The sequence below is a fragment of the Rosa chinensis genome, chromosome 2, assembly GCF_002994745.2.
Source record: "Rosa chinensis cultivar Old Blush chromosome 2, RchiOBHm-V2, whole genome shotgun sequence".
NCBI classification, from domain to species: domain Eukaryota; kingdom Viridiplantae; phylum Streptophyta; class Magnoliopsida; order Rosales; family Rosaceae; genus Rosa; species Rosa chinensis.
Genome location: NC_037089.1, coordinates 75,711,799 through 75,728,651, shown reverse-complemented (window position 1 = coordinate 75,728,651; position 16,853 = coordinate 75,711,799). Strand labels below are relative to the sequence as shown.

General features: G+C 36.2%; 4 protein-coding genes across 4 annotated transcripts; 1 reads left to right on the top strand and 3 right to left on the bottom strand.

Moving 5' to 3' along the window:
* Positions 1 to 5,382: 5,382 nt before the first annotated feature.
* LOC112185017 (dirigent protein 1) lies at positions 5,383 to 5,925 on the bottom strand. The gene has a single exon (XM_024323232.1). It carries the CDS (start codon positions 5,923 to 5,925, stop codon positions 5,383 to 5,385), a length of 543 nt encoding a protein of 180 aa, XP_024179000.1.
* A 1,754-nt stretch (positions 5,926 to 7,679) lies between these two features.
* Positions 7,680 to 9,882, bottom strand: LOC112185016 (sigma intracellular receptor 2). The gene is made up of 2 exons (XM_024323231.2): positions 9,459 to 9,882; positions 7,680 to 8,123 (listed from the first exon to the last, which is right to left on the bottom strand). The coding sequence occupies exons 1-2, from the start codon at positions 9,780 to 9,782 to the stop codon at positions 7,935 to 7,937; spliced, it is 513 nt and encodes a 170-aa protein (XP_024178999.1). The 5' UTR covers positions 9,783 to 9,882; the 3' UTR covers positions 7,680 to 7,934.
* Positions 9,883 to 10,732: 850 nt separating this feature from the next.
* LOC112187852 lies at positions 10,733 to 12,443 on the top strand. Its single transcript, XM_024326804.2, has 3 exons — positions 10,733 to 10,914; positions 11,858 to 11,937; positions 12,210 to 12,443. Exons 1-3 carry the CDS (start codon positions 10,801 to 10,803, stop codon positions 12,277 to 12,279), a joined length of 264 nt encoding a protein of 87 aa, XP_024182572.1. The 5' UTR covers positions 10,733 to 10,800; the 3' UTR covers positions 12,280 to 12,443.
* Positions 12,444 to 12,660: 217 nt separating this feature from the next.
* Positions 12,661 to 14,963, bottom strand: LOC112187851 (septum-promoting GTP-binding protein 1). The gene is made up of 6 exons (XM_024326803.2): positions 14,473 to 14,963; positions 14,258 to 14,378; positions 13,978 to 14,074; positions 13,827 to 13,866; positions 13,611 to 13,694; positions 12,661 to 13,062 (listed from the first exon to the last, which is right to left on the bottom strand). Exons 1-6 carry the CDS (start codon positions 14,776 to 14,778, stop codon positions 12,898 to 12,900), a joined length of 813 nt encoding a protein of 270 aa, XP_024182571.1. The 5' UTR covers positions 14,779 to 14,963; the 3' UTR covers positions 12,661 to 12,897.
* Between the last annotated feature and the right edge of the window lie 1,890 nt (positions 14,964 to 16,853).

Here is a 16,853-nt window from a genome sequence, read left to right as displayed (position 1 = left end):
TCTATATAAAGAAGCAGTCGACAAATCAAGAAATACACACATCTCCAGTCAAAACTCCATCATGGGTTTCCTTTTATTTTTCTTAGCTCTAGATTAGTTTCATTGTCTTTTCAATTCTTTAGTTGTTGGCTCTACTAGTTCAAGTCATTTCCCTTCATTTTTCTTGTAATCTAGTATCGATATTTCAATTGTTTCCTTTGCTACTTTTTGGTAATAGTTGATAGTTTTACCTTTAAGCCGTTTATCTTTTTGCTCGTTACGTTATTGCTCTTTCAATTCTTGCAAGTTACTTTATTGTTCTTTACTTTCCTGCTCTTAGTCTAGAGTTTACTTCTTCGCTCTTCTATTACCGTACTCTACGTTCTTTGCACTAGGAGTAGTTTTAAAGTAATTATTTGGTTACTAATCATCATTCGCCTCATCCATTGAACAACCTGAAAGTCCTTGTCTCCAAGGCATCGAACCCTTAGCCGAGATTGTTCCTTCCTCAGCTTTCAATCGCTCAACGAAGTCAAGAAATCGTACTACATCTACTACATCTACATTTGCACGCTTGGCCTTTTGGCCGTGTACTGGCACGTGTTAGCCAAATAGCCACCCTTAAGTATAAGGGGTACAAGTAATAGTATAGAGATTTAAGAAAGGTTGTCGAACCCACGAGGATTGGATTCCTTTCACTAGCTAGGGTGTTAACCTAAGGAGAGCTAGAATATGCAAATGTACAATCACAAACCTAAATTCACAAGGAACTCTAGGCTCATGGTGAGTATGTGCATTGTGGTGATAGTGAATTTGTTTGTTGGATAGAGTAGTGAACCAAATTAAATTAAATGCTCAAATGTAAACTAAATTACTCTAAACTAAACTAGTAATATAATGGATGAAGTTAGGGGTTAGATTGTCTACTACTAACCTCCCTTGCAAGTATTGAAGTTCAAATACAAGTGATGCTATTCTAATGTCTCAATTACCCTCTTTGCATCCGGATAAGACTACAAAGGCTTAAACTCCTTTTATTTTATCAATTTCCACCGGATAAGTGCGAAACTAACTACCCAAGAACAAGTTATATTACCGGATAAGTATCAATTCCTTGCTCCTAGATGCATAAAGATTTGAGTTTAGATAATCAAGCAAGCAAACCAATCCTAGATCTAGGTGATTTTAACTCACTACCCTCACATGCACATAGAGGATGCTATCATGCTATTAATGTTCAAGGTTAACTACTCCCTAAACATTTTTCCATGAGATGACAAACACAACGCATTCAAAATAGTTAAGTTTGAATGAATGCATTCACTTCTTGAATTAGCATATGAAGATGAAAATCACAAATAACAACAAATGTCAATTAAAACATCAATTCATACAAGTTTGGCTACGGCTTTCAACCCTAGCCCCAACAAAGTAACTACTCACTCATAATCATACAAATTGGCATCAAATCTATAAAGTAAATCAAGGTAAATTAAAGAGTTAAGGGAAGAAAGAACTAGTTGAAGCTTGACAAATCAATGGGTAGCTTCTCCTTCATTTTTCTCCTTCAATGCTCCTTGAATCCTCCTTGATAGTGGAATGGATGGATAATGAACTTTTTGATGGTGATGATGAATGAAATGGTGATGAAGATATGATGCTTCTTTGGCTAACTTTGAGTGGTGGTGATGAAGTTTATGGTGGTGGAAGATGGTAGTTGTGGTGGTGATGATGGAGTAGATTGGCTATTGTGGGTTTGGATTTTGGGAGGTGGAGATGGAGGTTTTTGTGAAGGAGATGAAGAGAGAAATCAGATGTAATGGGATGAAGGAATTGGTTCTTGAGAGTGAGAGAAGAATGTGTTTAAATAGGGAAGAAAAAGAAAATGAAATGATGAGAGAAAGAAAAATAATGAAAGTGGAGTATGGGAGTGGTTTGTAAAATAAGTAAAAGTTGGGGTAATGATGAAATGAAAGCAAAGCATGAAGGTGCAGAAACATGGAAGGGGATCTATTAAAGAGAATGGAGTAGAAAAATATATCAAAGGAAAAAGAGAAAAGCATCTAGTTTTTTTTCATGTGGGTGGGAATATGTTGAGCTGTTTTTCAGGTCACTTTCTGCCCCTTTATTCCTTCAATTATTTCTCTACCAAAAGTTCAGATTTTGCTCGTGACTTCTTCATAACAAATGTTCCTTTATGAGTGTAGATCATCTTGCTAGAATTTCAGAGCTTTTAGAATAGTGGTTGGGCCGGAAATGCTACTGGACTCCTTACAGGTCCAGTTTTCCAGTTTTGCTTCTGCAGAAAATTGGACTAATTGTTTGAAGGCCTTCCACTTCTATCTGGCTCTTGCACTCTTCATAAGAAATGTTTCTTAGGATGTTTAGAATTGATCTGCAGAGTTTTAGCTCATTTGAAGTTCATTTGTTCAGGCGGCCGCTCCTTCTTCCTTGTCTAGCACACTTTCTCCTAGCCGGAGTAAGAAAATGTTCTAAGGTTGACTTTTTAGTGCATTTCCATTCTTCTCCATCATTTCCAAGCATGATAAGGAAAACATAATAAATATATATAAATAAACACAAAGGTTAAGCAAAAGTATAAGATTAGGGAAATAATGAAATTGGATTAGTCAACATTAAATTTGGACTTTAGAACAAGTAATTTCCATGTTTTAGGGGACAAATATGTATATGAATTATGATCCAACAGCACGCCCTGCAATCTACTTACCAAGAAGGACATTTGTTCCTTGATCCCTCGGCTATCTAAGCCGAAGTGATTTTTCAGAGGCAACAGGCATCAATTAGCATCAGAAAAGCACCCATTTCTTAGGCTCAATCAGAATCGGGTGCTTAATTTGCTCGAGTTGACTTCTTGCTCTTGTGCTTCACTGTGATGGCAAACTAGGACTCGGAAGATTATAGCTATATAGTCAAGGCTCTATGATCGATCCAATCCTTGGAAATTAAGCCAGTTGTGTAAAGTGTGCGGTTGATTTATATTTTGTAACATGGTGTCATTCACATCCATGTTTACAACAATTTCTTTTTATACAGTGGTGTTCACCTGGTCGGTTGCTGACCAAATAATTTATGCTCAATAACTTTTAGATTTACATCAAAAAGTGGAAAACAAAACGCCTCAACTTAATAATAATTTTTTGTCATTGAATTTACATCCAATGATGGTTGAACATTATTTTCTTGGTCAATAACTGACCAGGTAAACATTTTCGTCTTTTTATATTATACATGTTTGTCTTCTAGATAAGTAGATATACATTGAAGTGTTGAACAATGGCAGAAAACAAGTTTAATGTGTAGGTAAAATGTAACTTCTTCCGGGTTAAACAGTTAAAGTTTCTGTCTCCCATTTTCAAGTAATCTTCTCATCATTTAGTCATTTACTAAATTTTCCTCATCTCATTTCCATCAATCAATTTATTTAGTTACTCATTTCCTTTTTGGAAATCACCCCATTTAAACTTTTAAAGCATATAAGAGTTTTTTTTTCTTTTTTTTCAACAATGACACATTGTAATCATTTCAACTATATTGCATGTACGTCTATACATGGAAATTATTCTATGCACCGTTGGTGTAAGTGACCCAACCTTTATAAAATAATCTCAACCCTTGATATTTATTACCAACTTTATTTTTAATAAACAAAAAGTGTATTTAATGCAATCTAACTATTCATTTATGTTGGTGCAAGTGCACGACGCTGCTCTGAATAATCTCTCTGTCTATTCATTTATGGATGAACACATTTTTGAGTTTTTCTTTAAGATAATTAATGGCATGGAGACTGTTGGTTAGCTAGAGCACATGACATTTATCAAACTCTCAAAGTAATTAATAAGAATGGTTACAGATTTGGAACTCTATCGCTTCATCTAATTCATACATGTAAAAGAATTATTCAAACAAAGAAAAAAATTGATCTTCTGAGTACTAGATCATTTTCTTCGGAACGCGCGCCAATCCTTTTTGTTTTTGCTTTGTCATTGTTTGAAGTAGTTGATGGTGGCATCAACCCAAGAAGTATGGTCAGGACAGCGCACCCCAAAGTGTAGTACAATGTTAAGACCTTACCAGATGCCTTGTCTGATCCAATGAGTCCCGCTAATGCAGTCACCTGCAATTTTCACCATGCCACAAAATGTAATGATACACGTTATTGTTTGTTTAAAGAACTGACGATCAATCACTATGCAAATTAAAGCAAATCATGTACGTTGTGGTAAAAAGAGAGACGATTTTTCTCTTTTTTATATGTAATTAATTAGTTAATTAACATCGCAATATGACTGACCTAGAAATGTCTTCATATAATATAAAACTAATTGATGAATCATGAACTGTACGTAAAGAGCTTATGCATATCACAGATCAACTGTAGAGAGCTTATTCATAAGGTAATTCCGGCATATGTTCACTTGGGGCAGTTTCAATCTGATGCATGTTCTAGATTTTCCACTGAATGCATATCCAATTAGGTACCCGGCCCATATGGATCGAAGTTTTGATAATGTTCTAGCAGCTTAAAATTAAAATCTAATATCACCTCCAATTAATGAAATAATCAGTCAATGCATGGAAAAGCTATAAATTAAATTTTACCATGGGGGTGAAGAAAGAGGCACCATAACCAAGCAAGTGGTACCGTACCAATTCTTGGAAGCCAACATCCCGTACAAGATGGCAAGGGCGAGAGGCCACTGGAACACAAGCTCAACCAAAACCAGACCAATAAAGAAATCAGGCTTCTCGACATAAAAGTAGTCATCGAACTCGCGCATGTACCAGTTCTTCTGCTCCACCATCCACTCCGGGAAGAAGCTCAGAGGCAGAACAAACTGCGCGTGCACCATAGGCGAAACTGCCATTATGATGAAGAACAAACAGTGTAGCGTCAACTACCTTAGCTATAGCACCCATTTTGGAGGCTCACAATTGGATTTGCTGTTCTTTCTGTCTCACAGGAATGGAAAATTTCGGATGTACGTTGGAGATAATAGCTAGTTAGCTACCCATCTTGGAAAGTTCGTTGGGCAAGTCTACGATCGATTATTAATATTTTATGCACATAAGCAGTTGGCCTCCAATTGTTTAAATCATTCATGCATAGACAAATACAAAAAAAAAAAAAAGTATCCATTACGATTTACGAACATGCACTATGCACGTTTACAGATATTTTATACTGTACATGTTTTCAAACACTCAATTTAGAGCAGTACTTACACAGGAAATCAAGAACAGCTGCTCCATATAGGGGCACTTTGTTCATTTATTTAGCCATTTATATAGAAGTATAGTATAAGAACCCAATCCAAAATCAATTGATGGATCAAAAATTGAAAATGGTCGAGGTTTCCAAATCCATCATAAAGATGGTCATTTGGGAAGTGAAAACTTGATGATGAATAGTAAAAATGAGGCGCTATATGTTTGAAGCATAGCAATTCCCCTAGCGCCCTTAAACGTTCCGGTACCTCCTACGATCGAAAGCACGCTAGCTCCCCTGGAAGCCCTGTTGAATGTTCCTTGTGCCTGTAAGGTGCTGCCATTGTACTCGCTTCTTGTGAACATAGTAGAAGAGCAAATATAGTTGTACTCTCCGTCTTTTGATGATGCCACTTCCAAGCCCCGGACTTGGCCAACTTTTCGTGAGTATGGGCTTGGGTCTTCAACAAACGGGTTATGACAGACGAGAATTGTTCCCCAGTTGGTCGGGGACCAAAGCTTTCCGGCAATACCTGTACCAGGTACCACTGTGGCATTGGGACCAGACTGGATTTCCATGATGTAGTACTTCATCTCAAATTCTTTTTCAGACCCAGACTGCTCAACAGGTGCTAAAAATACAGTCACGGATAGAACGAGCAGAAACACTGGAGAAAGATGAGGGGTCAGCTTTGGTATAAAATTTAAAGCCATTTGGGAAACCAAGAGGTTATTAAGGCTAGGTTAACTGAGTTAATTAATGCTTTGTGATTTTTCAAGTTGGGTGTGGTTCTTATTTATAGTATGAACGAAGGGTGCATCCATAATGCGTATAACAGTATAAATGGAGAGTAGTTTAGGCATCGAAATCTATGACAACTTTCTTACAAGAAAACAAAAAAGGATAAAAAAAAAAGTAGTGCAAGTAGCGAACACCGGAAGCAAGAGTTTAAAAGCAGGTAGCTAGCTTAGACAGGAAGCAAGAGTGTTGGTAGAAATTCACAACATTAATTTTGATAGTGAGATATCAAAATGTGTCATTCTCTGTGTTTCTGGACTAAATTTGGTTGGGTGTTGTCTGTTTAGAACCATCATCGGCGCCTCTCAAGGTCTCTCGAGCATGTCGGATCGTGCAGCTTGGTGCTCCTCCTCCTGCGGCAGTGCATCAACTGTTTCAGCGTTATCTTCTTTGTTGACTTTGGGCTTGGGTGCTAATGGGTTTGGGCCTGTAGAGTCTATAGTTGTTTTGTGTAGTTTGGGCTGGTTAACATTTATTGGGTCTTTGTTGTACTTGTCCCTTTTAATGTTTAGCAATTATGGTTTGTTTGCCAAAAAAAAAATCAAAATGTGTTACTTGGCTTCACACATTTTACAGTCATTTTAGAAAATAAAATTTCTGCAAATAATTTGTTTTCCTATTTATCTTAAAAGTTTGACAACTGTGGCTAATTCAAACACACACACACACATATATATGACTAAATTCAGTTTAACACTTTTAACTTTGGGTCCAACTTCATGTAAAACCCTTGTTGTTGTAAACTTGTAATTTAATTTGTAACACATCTGCAATACTAATTGTGTCCAATGCTTGGTATCGTGTTCAACTTGGATGTTAAATGTTAACATGGCATTGCACAACAGGTTAGTTTCACTTGGCTGGGCCCATCTGAAGGGTGAAATTTCCTTGTTATCCCTAAGTCTTATTTCACTCCATTAGTTGACCCATTTACCTCTTATTTCCTCATGTCATTGTTGAGAATGTGAAAAAATATAACTCCCGCAATGGAAAAATATAACTTTGTTTATGAGTTTATAAGAGTTTAAGCCACTCAATCCATTGTTAATTGGTTTTGGATGTGAACCCCATGTTACTTTATCATGGTATCAGAGTGGGTTACCCACGTATTTGGTTTCAGCGATAGCCAAACGTGCTCACCGTCACCTAATATAAATCGCCACACGTGTATGTCTTGAGAAATCGCCACACGTGTGGTGGCGTGCTGAGAATGTGTATACATATAACTCCTATATTGGAAAAACATAACTTTGCTTATGGGTTTATAAGAGTTTGGGTTACTCTATCCATTGTTAATTGATTTTGAATGTGAATCTCATATTACTTTATTAATCATATCTTAACTGTCTATTTCAATTGTGAGGCCAAGATTTACTTGGTGTTTTTGTCTTTCTTTTCTAGACCACACTGCAGCTTATTTGATTAGCTGCTGTTTTCTTCCATCTCTCTCTCTCTCTCTCTCTCTCTCTCTCTCTTCTCTTGAGTGCGACTGACCAAGCAATGGTGCTACAGAGATCAAACTCTGTATTAGATCGACTGGGCAAGTTGGTAAAGAATTTGACACTGTCATTCTAGTGCAAACTTTGTAACTTAGATATTTTGGTTTTGGTGTGGATTTTCAATATAGGGACAATAACAGTGTCACGGACCACAGACCAAACAGAGCATGCATGATAACATCTCTAATAATTAATGATATGGACTACATAGTCTTTTTGTTGGCGACATATACCAGGCTTACCGGCCTACAAATTAAATGGATTATGTTGCCTCTAGATGCCACAATTAAAACTGAATTCTTAACTAGACAAGAGGCAAATGGCAATCACCATGGATGAAATACAAATGCTCTCTGGATGATTACAAACTTTGGGTTACTTTTTTTTGGGGAGTCAAAATAACTTTGGGTTACTTGAGTCGCAATTCAAACTCTCTTCTTCCTACCGGAGGCAGGTCTCTTGCCAATGGTTGCAGAAGAGAACTTGGTCGATGATGAGTTGGGAAGCAATCCACGAAGTATCGCTACAACACCCACACTCAAGAACGAATAGTACACCGTCAATAACTTTTCCGGAGCCCTTCCTGATCTTGTGAGTTCTGCAAATATAGGCACCTGCAAATGCATGTGATCTATCAAAATGTTTGAATAAGAAACATAAAAGGATAATTAGTGATTCTTGCTGAAAGAAAAATTACACCAACGCACCAACCACCGAAATTATTCTCTACCTTATTCTACTATTGATTTCGGGGGACATCCAAACGAACATGAACTTAATTGAAAAAAAAAAAAAAAAAGTCGTTGATGTCCCAAATAATTTTACTATAAATATGTCACTAAATCATACTCACACGCTGAATAAGATGATTTAGTGTGAAACGAATGAGGTGACAATAGTCATTTGAGTATTTTGATGAATTTTGCCATCGTCACCTTGGTAGTAGTGTTACATGCATATTTCTGATGTAGTAGGAATTGATTCCAAACTTCTTCCCAATAGAAAGAAAAATGACGAAGATCATAATTTTCATCTAAATTATGGAGTATAACACATGATTTATTTGGTCAAAATTGTATATTCTTATTTTCTCACTAAATTTTTTCCACCCACTCATGATTTTAAAGCAATTCTCAAACTGATGGAAGTCAAAATTCTCGACCTGATTTTTTGTTAATGATTTTCTAAAGTTGGAAAATGAGAAATTTATAAAAGAAAACATTGGGTTGAGATTTTGGAGATCATTTATTTAGATAATCTTCTACAAATCATGTTTTACCAATAGTGAGATTATGGTATCGGAGAAAAAAAAAATTTAAAAATGGTGTTTATAAGGTTTGACATGCATGGTTCAACATGCCATGAGTGTTGTCATGACACCTTTAAGGTATCAAACAATGTTTTTGTGAAATTTTTCCGAATCATAATGTCACCTAGTAATGCATATTTTTAGAATATGCTTCACTTGACAGATTATAAAAATCTTGAACGATTATTTTGTAAATGGTTTTCAAAATTAGAAAACTGAGAAAATAGTAAAAAAAAAAAATGAGGAATACAAAGTAGGAACCAGGACCTAAACCTAATTGAAAACAAAGACTGGAAGGACCAATCTTTGATCTTTCATAAAGAGAAGGGAGAATTCCACAAATGGTCACTCAACTATGACTCATTCGACACTTTGGTCACTGAAGTTTCAAATATATCACTTTGGTCACTCAACTATTACACTGCCAATCACTTAAGTCATCCAAAAAGTATTTTTTTTATAATTTTTTTTAATGAAAAAAATTAACAAAGTGACTTAAGTGATTGTAGTTAAGTGACAAAATGATATATTTGAAACTTCAGTGACTTAAGTGTCGAATGAATCATAGTTAAGTGATCATTTGTAAAATTTTCTCTAAAGAGAAATTATAAATGTAACGTTGACAGTGAAGAACTGTTACCATGCCAGTGAATAGAGAAATGCCATAACTCAAGCACGTGGTGTTGAACCAATGCTTCCCAGCTAAAATGCCATAAAGATTCACAAGCACCAGAGGCCATTGAAAAAGAAGCTCAACCCATATGATCCCGACGTAGAAATCCGGCGTCTCAGTCATGAGGTAGTCACCAACTTCTCCTGCGTACCAGCTCCGGAGTTCGACGAGAAAATCTGGGTATAGGGTGATAGGGAGACATGCTTGCCCTTCAATCAATGGGGTTTCAAAAGCGATCGCGAGGAGCAAGAGGAAGAGCAAAGCATCAATGAGCTTAACAAGAGACCCCATTTTTGTTGCTTAATTTGGAGCTTTTACTAATTTGCGAGAGGAATGGAAAATCGCTAGCTAGAGGGAATTGGTAGCAAAAAGAGGATCTTGAAAGTTTGGATCGTTTAAAATTCAACATGAGGTGCAATTTTTACGGAATGATTTGACTCGCTCACACAAATCTCATCCCTTTGCAAAAATTGATGATGGATATATCATTTCATAAAAACCATTGGCTAAATAAAGTAAATATTTCCTTTCTTCCCCATTTTAATAAGAGGAGGAAGATTCAAAATTGGAACATAAGGTAACAGGATAAATATTCTTTAACTTGCTAGTAGAGCTATGAAATGATATTTTTAATAACAAATTCTATATTTTTAATAAGTTTAGTTTCGTATCATAATTTTACAATTTGAACGATATACTAGCTACTGTTGTAGTGAAGCACATATATTTAGTTTTTGTAAACTTTTTTTTTAATAGGAGTTTGGAACCCAGCTTCATTTATTATATTATTATTTGGAACGGGTGAGGACATAAAACCTGAACTCCGTACTACAGAAAAACAATTACAATAATTCTCTTACAATAAATTCTAAATAACAGCAGGAATCCCGTTTAACCAAACATCATCTAAACCATCAATATTGGCAAGGTGCGCAAGCCCGTGCTCCACCATTTACTTCATGGTAGACATGTCTAATTCTACATGACTGAAAAGCAGAAATATAAGCATGCAAAATTCGACTTACCTCCGAAAACTTCTCCTCCTCACAATGGTAGTGAAATATCAATTTTTGTAGACTCTGATGCAAAGAATTTTCGTCCCTAGGAAAAACGATGGTAGCGAAATTCAGGGTCCCCATGGCACAGAATAAAAATAAATCGATCGGAGTATAAATGTAATTCTTCCAAGAACTGTCCCTTGAGCAAGACGTCGTCGTTTTGGTCAGTGTCATATACTATATACAAGATTGTGATTTTGCAGTCCCAATTTCAGCAAAGTCGGAAGCTTGAAGGAGGAAGTGAATATTCGATGAGCGAGAGTCGACCAGTGCCGAGAAGAGAGAGCCCATGGGGCACGCCGGAGGGAGACCATCGTCAACCCAAGGCCCATCGCTGCAATGACCGAGCTGAGGACGTCATCCAAGTAAGAACACACAAAACCCTCTCGTCTCTTCATCGCTCGTATCATATTTCCAATTGACACGTTTGATGCCGCAATGTTAGTTTTGGTGATCAAATTCTTCAGCTTTGTTGCGTTAGGGTATAGATTCGATATTGGGTTGGAGTTATTTTTGGTTCTTTCTTGACGTGATTGAGACCATGATTGCTTTGTGTATGTGGGTTTTGAGTTTCAGTTGGTGGGTTTATGGGAAAGTGAATGCAAGTGAGTTTTTTTAAGCTGAAATGTACTTCAGCGGCTTTGTTCGAATAGATTTAGTTGTATGGTTGGGAGTTTTGGAGTATGGGAAAGTGAATGCAAGTGATTTTTAGCTGAAATGTACTTCACCTGATTGCGTTTTATTGTTATGAACCAGATTTCATGTATCAAACACTCAACGGTGGTGTACATAGTGCCTTGTGATTATATTTCACGTTCATGGCTCATATTCATTGAAGTTTTAGTCAAAACAATTTTTCCGCGATTGTCTGTCAGTTCACAAATTTCAGTATTGAATGAATTTGTTCATTGATCAAACTTTGTATCAACATTTAGTAAATTGTAAAATGTATGTCCTCTATGGAATTACTCTAAAGTTGTTGAATATGGAGCAGTTAACAAGTAAATAGTACATCAGGGACGAGGGGAAGGGAATTTCAGGTGTTGGTTTTGTCAAAGTGAGGAGAAAGCTCACAAGCAAAGGGTTTTATCTTTAATGTGAAGCTCCGATGAAGTCATTTAGTTTCAAGCTTGATTTTGGTGATCTTAATGGGGGTGTTGATTCGAAGGAATTTACACTCTGTTTGACTTAGTTATTGCCAAACTCAAGTTAATACTGCTTGGACTAATTGATTTGAAATGTTAGAAATCAACAATAGTAGTGTTCTCTCCTAATCTTATCAATTAATCTTGTCTGTGTATTATGTAGGCTTGTTTTGAGGGAAACCCCTTTAAGACAGTCCCAGGGCCATTCAAGCTCTTCTATCAGTGCATGCGATCTAAACCTGGGTATGATATCAACCTTCGAATGTACTGTTATGAGATCATTTTTTCTTTTCAAGCTTTCAAGTGAGTTTATAACTATGTTCTGCTATAAACATTAACAATAGTTAGTGTGTCTTGTTTTGATGATGCTCCTTAGAGCTGGTCATGTATTCAGTCATTGGCTGAGCCATATTAATACCTTTAATAGAGGCTTCACTATCTACCTGTTAGTAATTTATATGCTATTTTATCATTCAACACATTGTGATATCTGAAGCGTTTGTGCTTTTCTGCAGGGAGGAACCAACAGAGCCATATACATATTTGCAGCTGGATCCTCCAACAAGGGAGGTGAAACTTGAGTGAAGACATCTTTGCTTGAAAAATAATCTCGTGTTTAATATTTTTTTTTTTTGTCTCAAAAATTCCAAACTTGTGTTACATTTGGCTAAATAATATGATTGGATTGTGCTCAAGATCACAGCTTCTTTGCTTTAATACATACTGTTGAACTCAACAGCTTTTTTGAATTCTGTCCGCACCATCTACTACACAATTCAACTCTAATGTCTTTGTTCTTATGTGTACCGTAATTGCTTTTTTCTGCTCCGGAAGCAAATCTCCATTGAAGCCATTCAATAGCTTTGCCAGCTATTCTATTAGGATCTTCATGCTCCTTTTATGAAATGTAGATGCATAATCAACTTGCTATACTTTGATGTGCATGATGATGAGATATGAACTGCATTGTAAGGCAAACCAATGTTTTTGTTGTTGTTTGATTTCTTGTTTTTGAACTCTCTACAATTGACTTTATTTGTATATGGAGATGTGGGCTTTACGCCTCTGCCTTTCTCCAAAATCATCAAAAGGAAACAACCCAAACTGTCATCGAACTGAAGAACTATGACAATCCAGTAACCCATCTACCGCTTACAATTTCTGTGGTTAGAGAGAACATGCTATCTACAAAAAGTACGAGGACTAGAAATCAATAATGGGCTCTCCAATGGTCAGATTCCGCTCGACGGTCCACGGTAAGTCAAAGAGCTTGGCTGTGATGAATTTGAAGATCTTGTTCACATTTATGTTGTAGGTTGCACTGGAAAAGAAAAGTGTTGCGTTGAATGCCTTTGCATAAGCTCTTGCCTGCAGTCACAATAGACATAGTTTCATATCAATTTTCTCATTTTCCCAAGAACCAAACATAGACTTAGTCCATTGTTCATCACAAGTGGGTGGCTGGTATGAATTCTTGATCAATTAGTAGTTGGTGAATCAATTCATTTGAAGGGTCCTTGTCCCTTCCATGGTTTGCTTAAGTTCTGTATTAAAGGAATGTTCTTGATGTAGTTAGTTGGTGCATGTTGAAATTGAATGACGTGTTCTATTGAGCATTGGCCTACATGCCTCCAATTTTTCTTGCTAGTTCTTGAAGATTACCTACTTCAAGCTTTGCCGACAAGATTAGCCCCTAATAATTGGCATTCTTTGACTAAGCACATTTTCTTTAACCAACAAAACAACTATGTTTATTATAAAATATTAAACTGATTCGCACATCAATTTGTAAATCATGAATTTTAAAGATTTTTCTTTTGTTTTTTTCCTACAAGTATCTGGGATTAGAATAAAGATCAAATAATTTTGAAGAATAATATATGATTTGTTTATTAAATGTCATTGTTATTTCTTACCTGACTCGCGATTGCCCATTGCAAATCTAATGGGAGCTGGATGAAGTCATCGAACTTTGTTCCTATCAATATTGGGATTGCCGTCTGCAAAAACAACCATGCAAAGACAAGAATTTCTATCTCAAACATGGAATAATAAAACCGATTTTAAATTTCAAAAAAAAATTGATTCACCTTGTTTTTTAGTAAAAGAAAATACAGTGCATAGAAAATTACCTGATTCCATTTTCTGGCTCGGTGATACCATGTTGGAATACTGCAATCACAGAAATCAAAATTCCATGGATTTGTAATTAAAAGTTCCTATTTAATCAACGTGATCATGAATACTAATCAAAACAGCATGAACAATGAAAGTAAAACACACCTATTTAACGTACAACGACTTGTCAAGTCGAACATGAACAAAATTGCTACGGAATCCATGCAAGCAACCTGCATATTGTCCTGGGATTTCTTATCACCTGCAACAAAATAAAGCATAGAAACATTATCCAAAGTTTGATTGTATTGTAAGATGAAGAAACTCGATAGAATGTATATAGGACAGACGAGAGGCCCTATATCGAATGACCACGATACACAGGGCCCTCGCCTGACATGTGTTTGATTAACCACACTTCCGGTGAATGGTAGTAGAGAATTACCTCCAACTTCCCAAATACTATACGAAATCCGAGCATCTCTGATGATTAGAGTTTTATCCATGAAATTCAACCCTGTAGTCTGTGGCTCTCCTTCTTTCTCATCATCTCCCACGTACTTTACCTTCAATGATCAACAAATTTCAATCAAACTTCATTATTACTTACAACACAAGAATATAAGATGAAATGTATTCTGATGGTACATGAAAGATTACCAAAAAGCTCGTCTTTCCGATTTGGCTATCCCCTAACAGACTAATCTTCAATGAGACCAAGTTGGAGTCTACGCTTTCCCGACCACTCGTAGCAGCCGACGACTTCTGACGCCGGACGGCCTTGACAGCAGTGTCAGGGCTGGCGATAGAGCCGGAAGGAGGAGTCATAACCGAAATCGGCAGCATCCGGTAGTGAACCGGCTTTCCTAAACAGCAAGTAATAATCCTATCCATGACGTGTCGAATGCAACGGCGGAGAACCAAAACGCGACGGTGAACTCTTCGCCGGAGGGTGTACTGGACCATATCTTTCTTGAAGCGCGAAGAGGAAAGAAAGTAGTCAATCTTTGTTTTCTAAATAATGGATGATGATCATGGCATGGGGAGATGGCCTCAACAACAAGGCTTACTGAGCGGCTCTTGGTGTTTTTTGGCCATGGAAAATGAAAGCGAGCTTCTCAAGCTTCTCATATTTTCATTACTTGGTGGTATTTTTAGCATTTTTCTTTGTTTGATTCCTAATCCTTTTTTTTTTTTTTTTGTATTTTTCAGTTACAACTACCTGTTGCTATCAATATGACTGATTTAACGGGACAGTTGACCGGTAACAATGTGGACGAACTCCTAAAATCCAAATAGAGTCATAATTGCCGTCTGAGATTAGCTATCAATCTTGGCTTTCTATCTTGGACGTCCATTTGGATTGAGAAGCAAGGTTGACACAAAACAAAGATGATCTAGAACTCACCGTTTTCGCTGTTGTTTTTAGTGGATTAGGTTTGGCCTATTTTTCCTTAAAAAGTAAATGAAGAGATAGATATAAATCCGCAATGAGATAGGGTTAGTGCGAAATGAGTTTGTAATCTGTTTTTGTTCAGGTGCTAGACATTTGGAAACGCGGGTTTCAATTTATAACATGTAAAATTCAGGATAACTTGATCATTTCACCAGGTGAGATATGAGATATTTTGAAAATTTTAAAATATAAGAAGGTTCTAAGTCATATAAGTAAAACCGAGACCCAGAGACGGAACTAGAATTGAAAAACCATATGGGCTGCAAATTGAAGTTAATTTTACATGAAAACTGCTATTAAAATTTAAACCGAAGTTTTTTAATTTAGAGCCATTTTCTTAATTGAAGTTAGATAAAAATTAGAAACTGAAAAATGGAGACAGAGACTAATTAAAATAAGAGGATGGGAGGAGATTTTTGACAGTATAAAGGCTACACTCTATATAAAACATGTACTTAAAATACTTTTTCCACAAACATGAGGTGGGCTGCAGCTCAACCCAGCCCCCCTCTAGTTCCGTGTCTGCCGAGACCTATTTGGTTTAATAATATATATGTCTACAATTTAACAATGAAATACATTAACCGTACGTGATCTGTTTCGAGGGATTAAGTTGAATAAATCAGTCACACCCATGATCTCAACAGGCCATCTGATTTAAAAGGTCAATCATTTCTAATGCCTATGAAAAACAACTGAAAAAGAAAAAAAGGTATCTCATTTCTAAAATCGTCAAAATTTCTTCAAATTGTACGAGTTTTCTGTCCGATTATACCAAAAAGCTTTGGCTTCAATAGGAAGTCACTTTCTGGTTTCTTTCCTTGCAAATTAAGTCCATCTAAACCAGAAACTTGGTGTACCAATCAATCCATGTGAGTGTAATGGACAGAAACAGAATACAATAATTTTCGAGTCCGCGAAGATATGAACAAGACTTTGGATTGTTATATTATAGAATATAAATAATATGGTTGAGACTTTATAGACCAACTTGAATTTAAGTTAAAGAGGCATTCAAGTCCTCAACTCAGCAACAGCTAGCTTGTTAATCAATTGGTTTCTAATGGGAATATTAAGGACTGCACGTATGATATCGTATTATCGTGGACGTGTCAAACAGTAGTACTCGATCTTCCCACGTCGTCAATCAATCGAATTAATATCAATATTATTGATCTCACCTAACAAATTTGATTGAGGACTTATAGTTAATTAAGCTTTTTAGTGTCTTAAAGCAGTGTGGTTGGCTGGGTTGTGAACTTGTGATTGTGAATATCTAATTACCTATGTATAAAAATATATATATATATATATATATATCTAATTACCTATAGCTAGCATATATAATGAAATTTTGATTTGGTATTTTCTAGTGCAGGTAAGGCTACTAGGGATATACATTACATTAGCTAACAAGAAACCTTTCAACATCAAATGATAAGGGTAGAACTTCAAACTAGATCGATCACTTTCGTGTCCAACGCGTGTTTCAAAAAATTCTAGCAATCTTCATGCTGAAATAAATAAATCAACTGGATATTTTTTATTCGGTTTTCGAGTAATATGTCATTATCAGAGCAAGAAA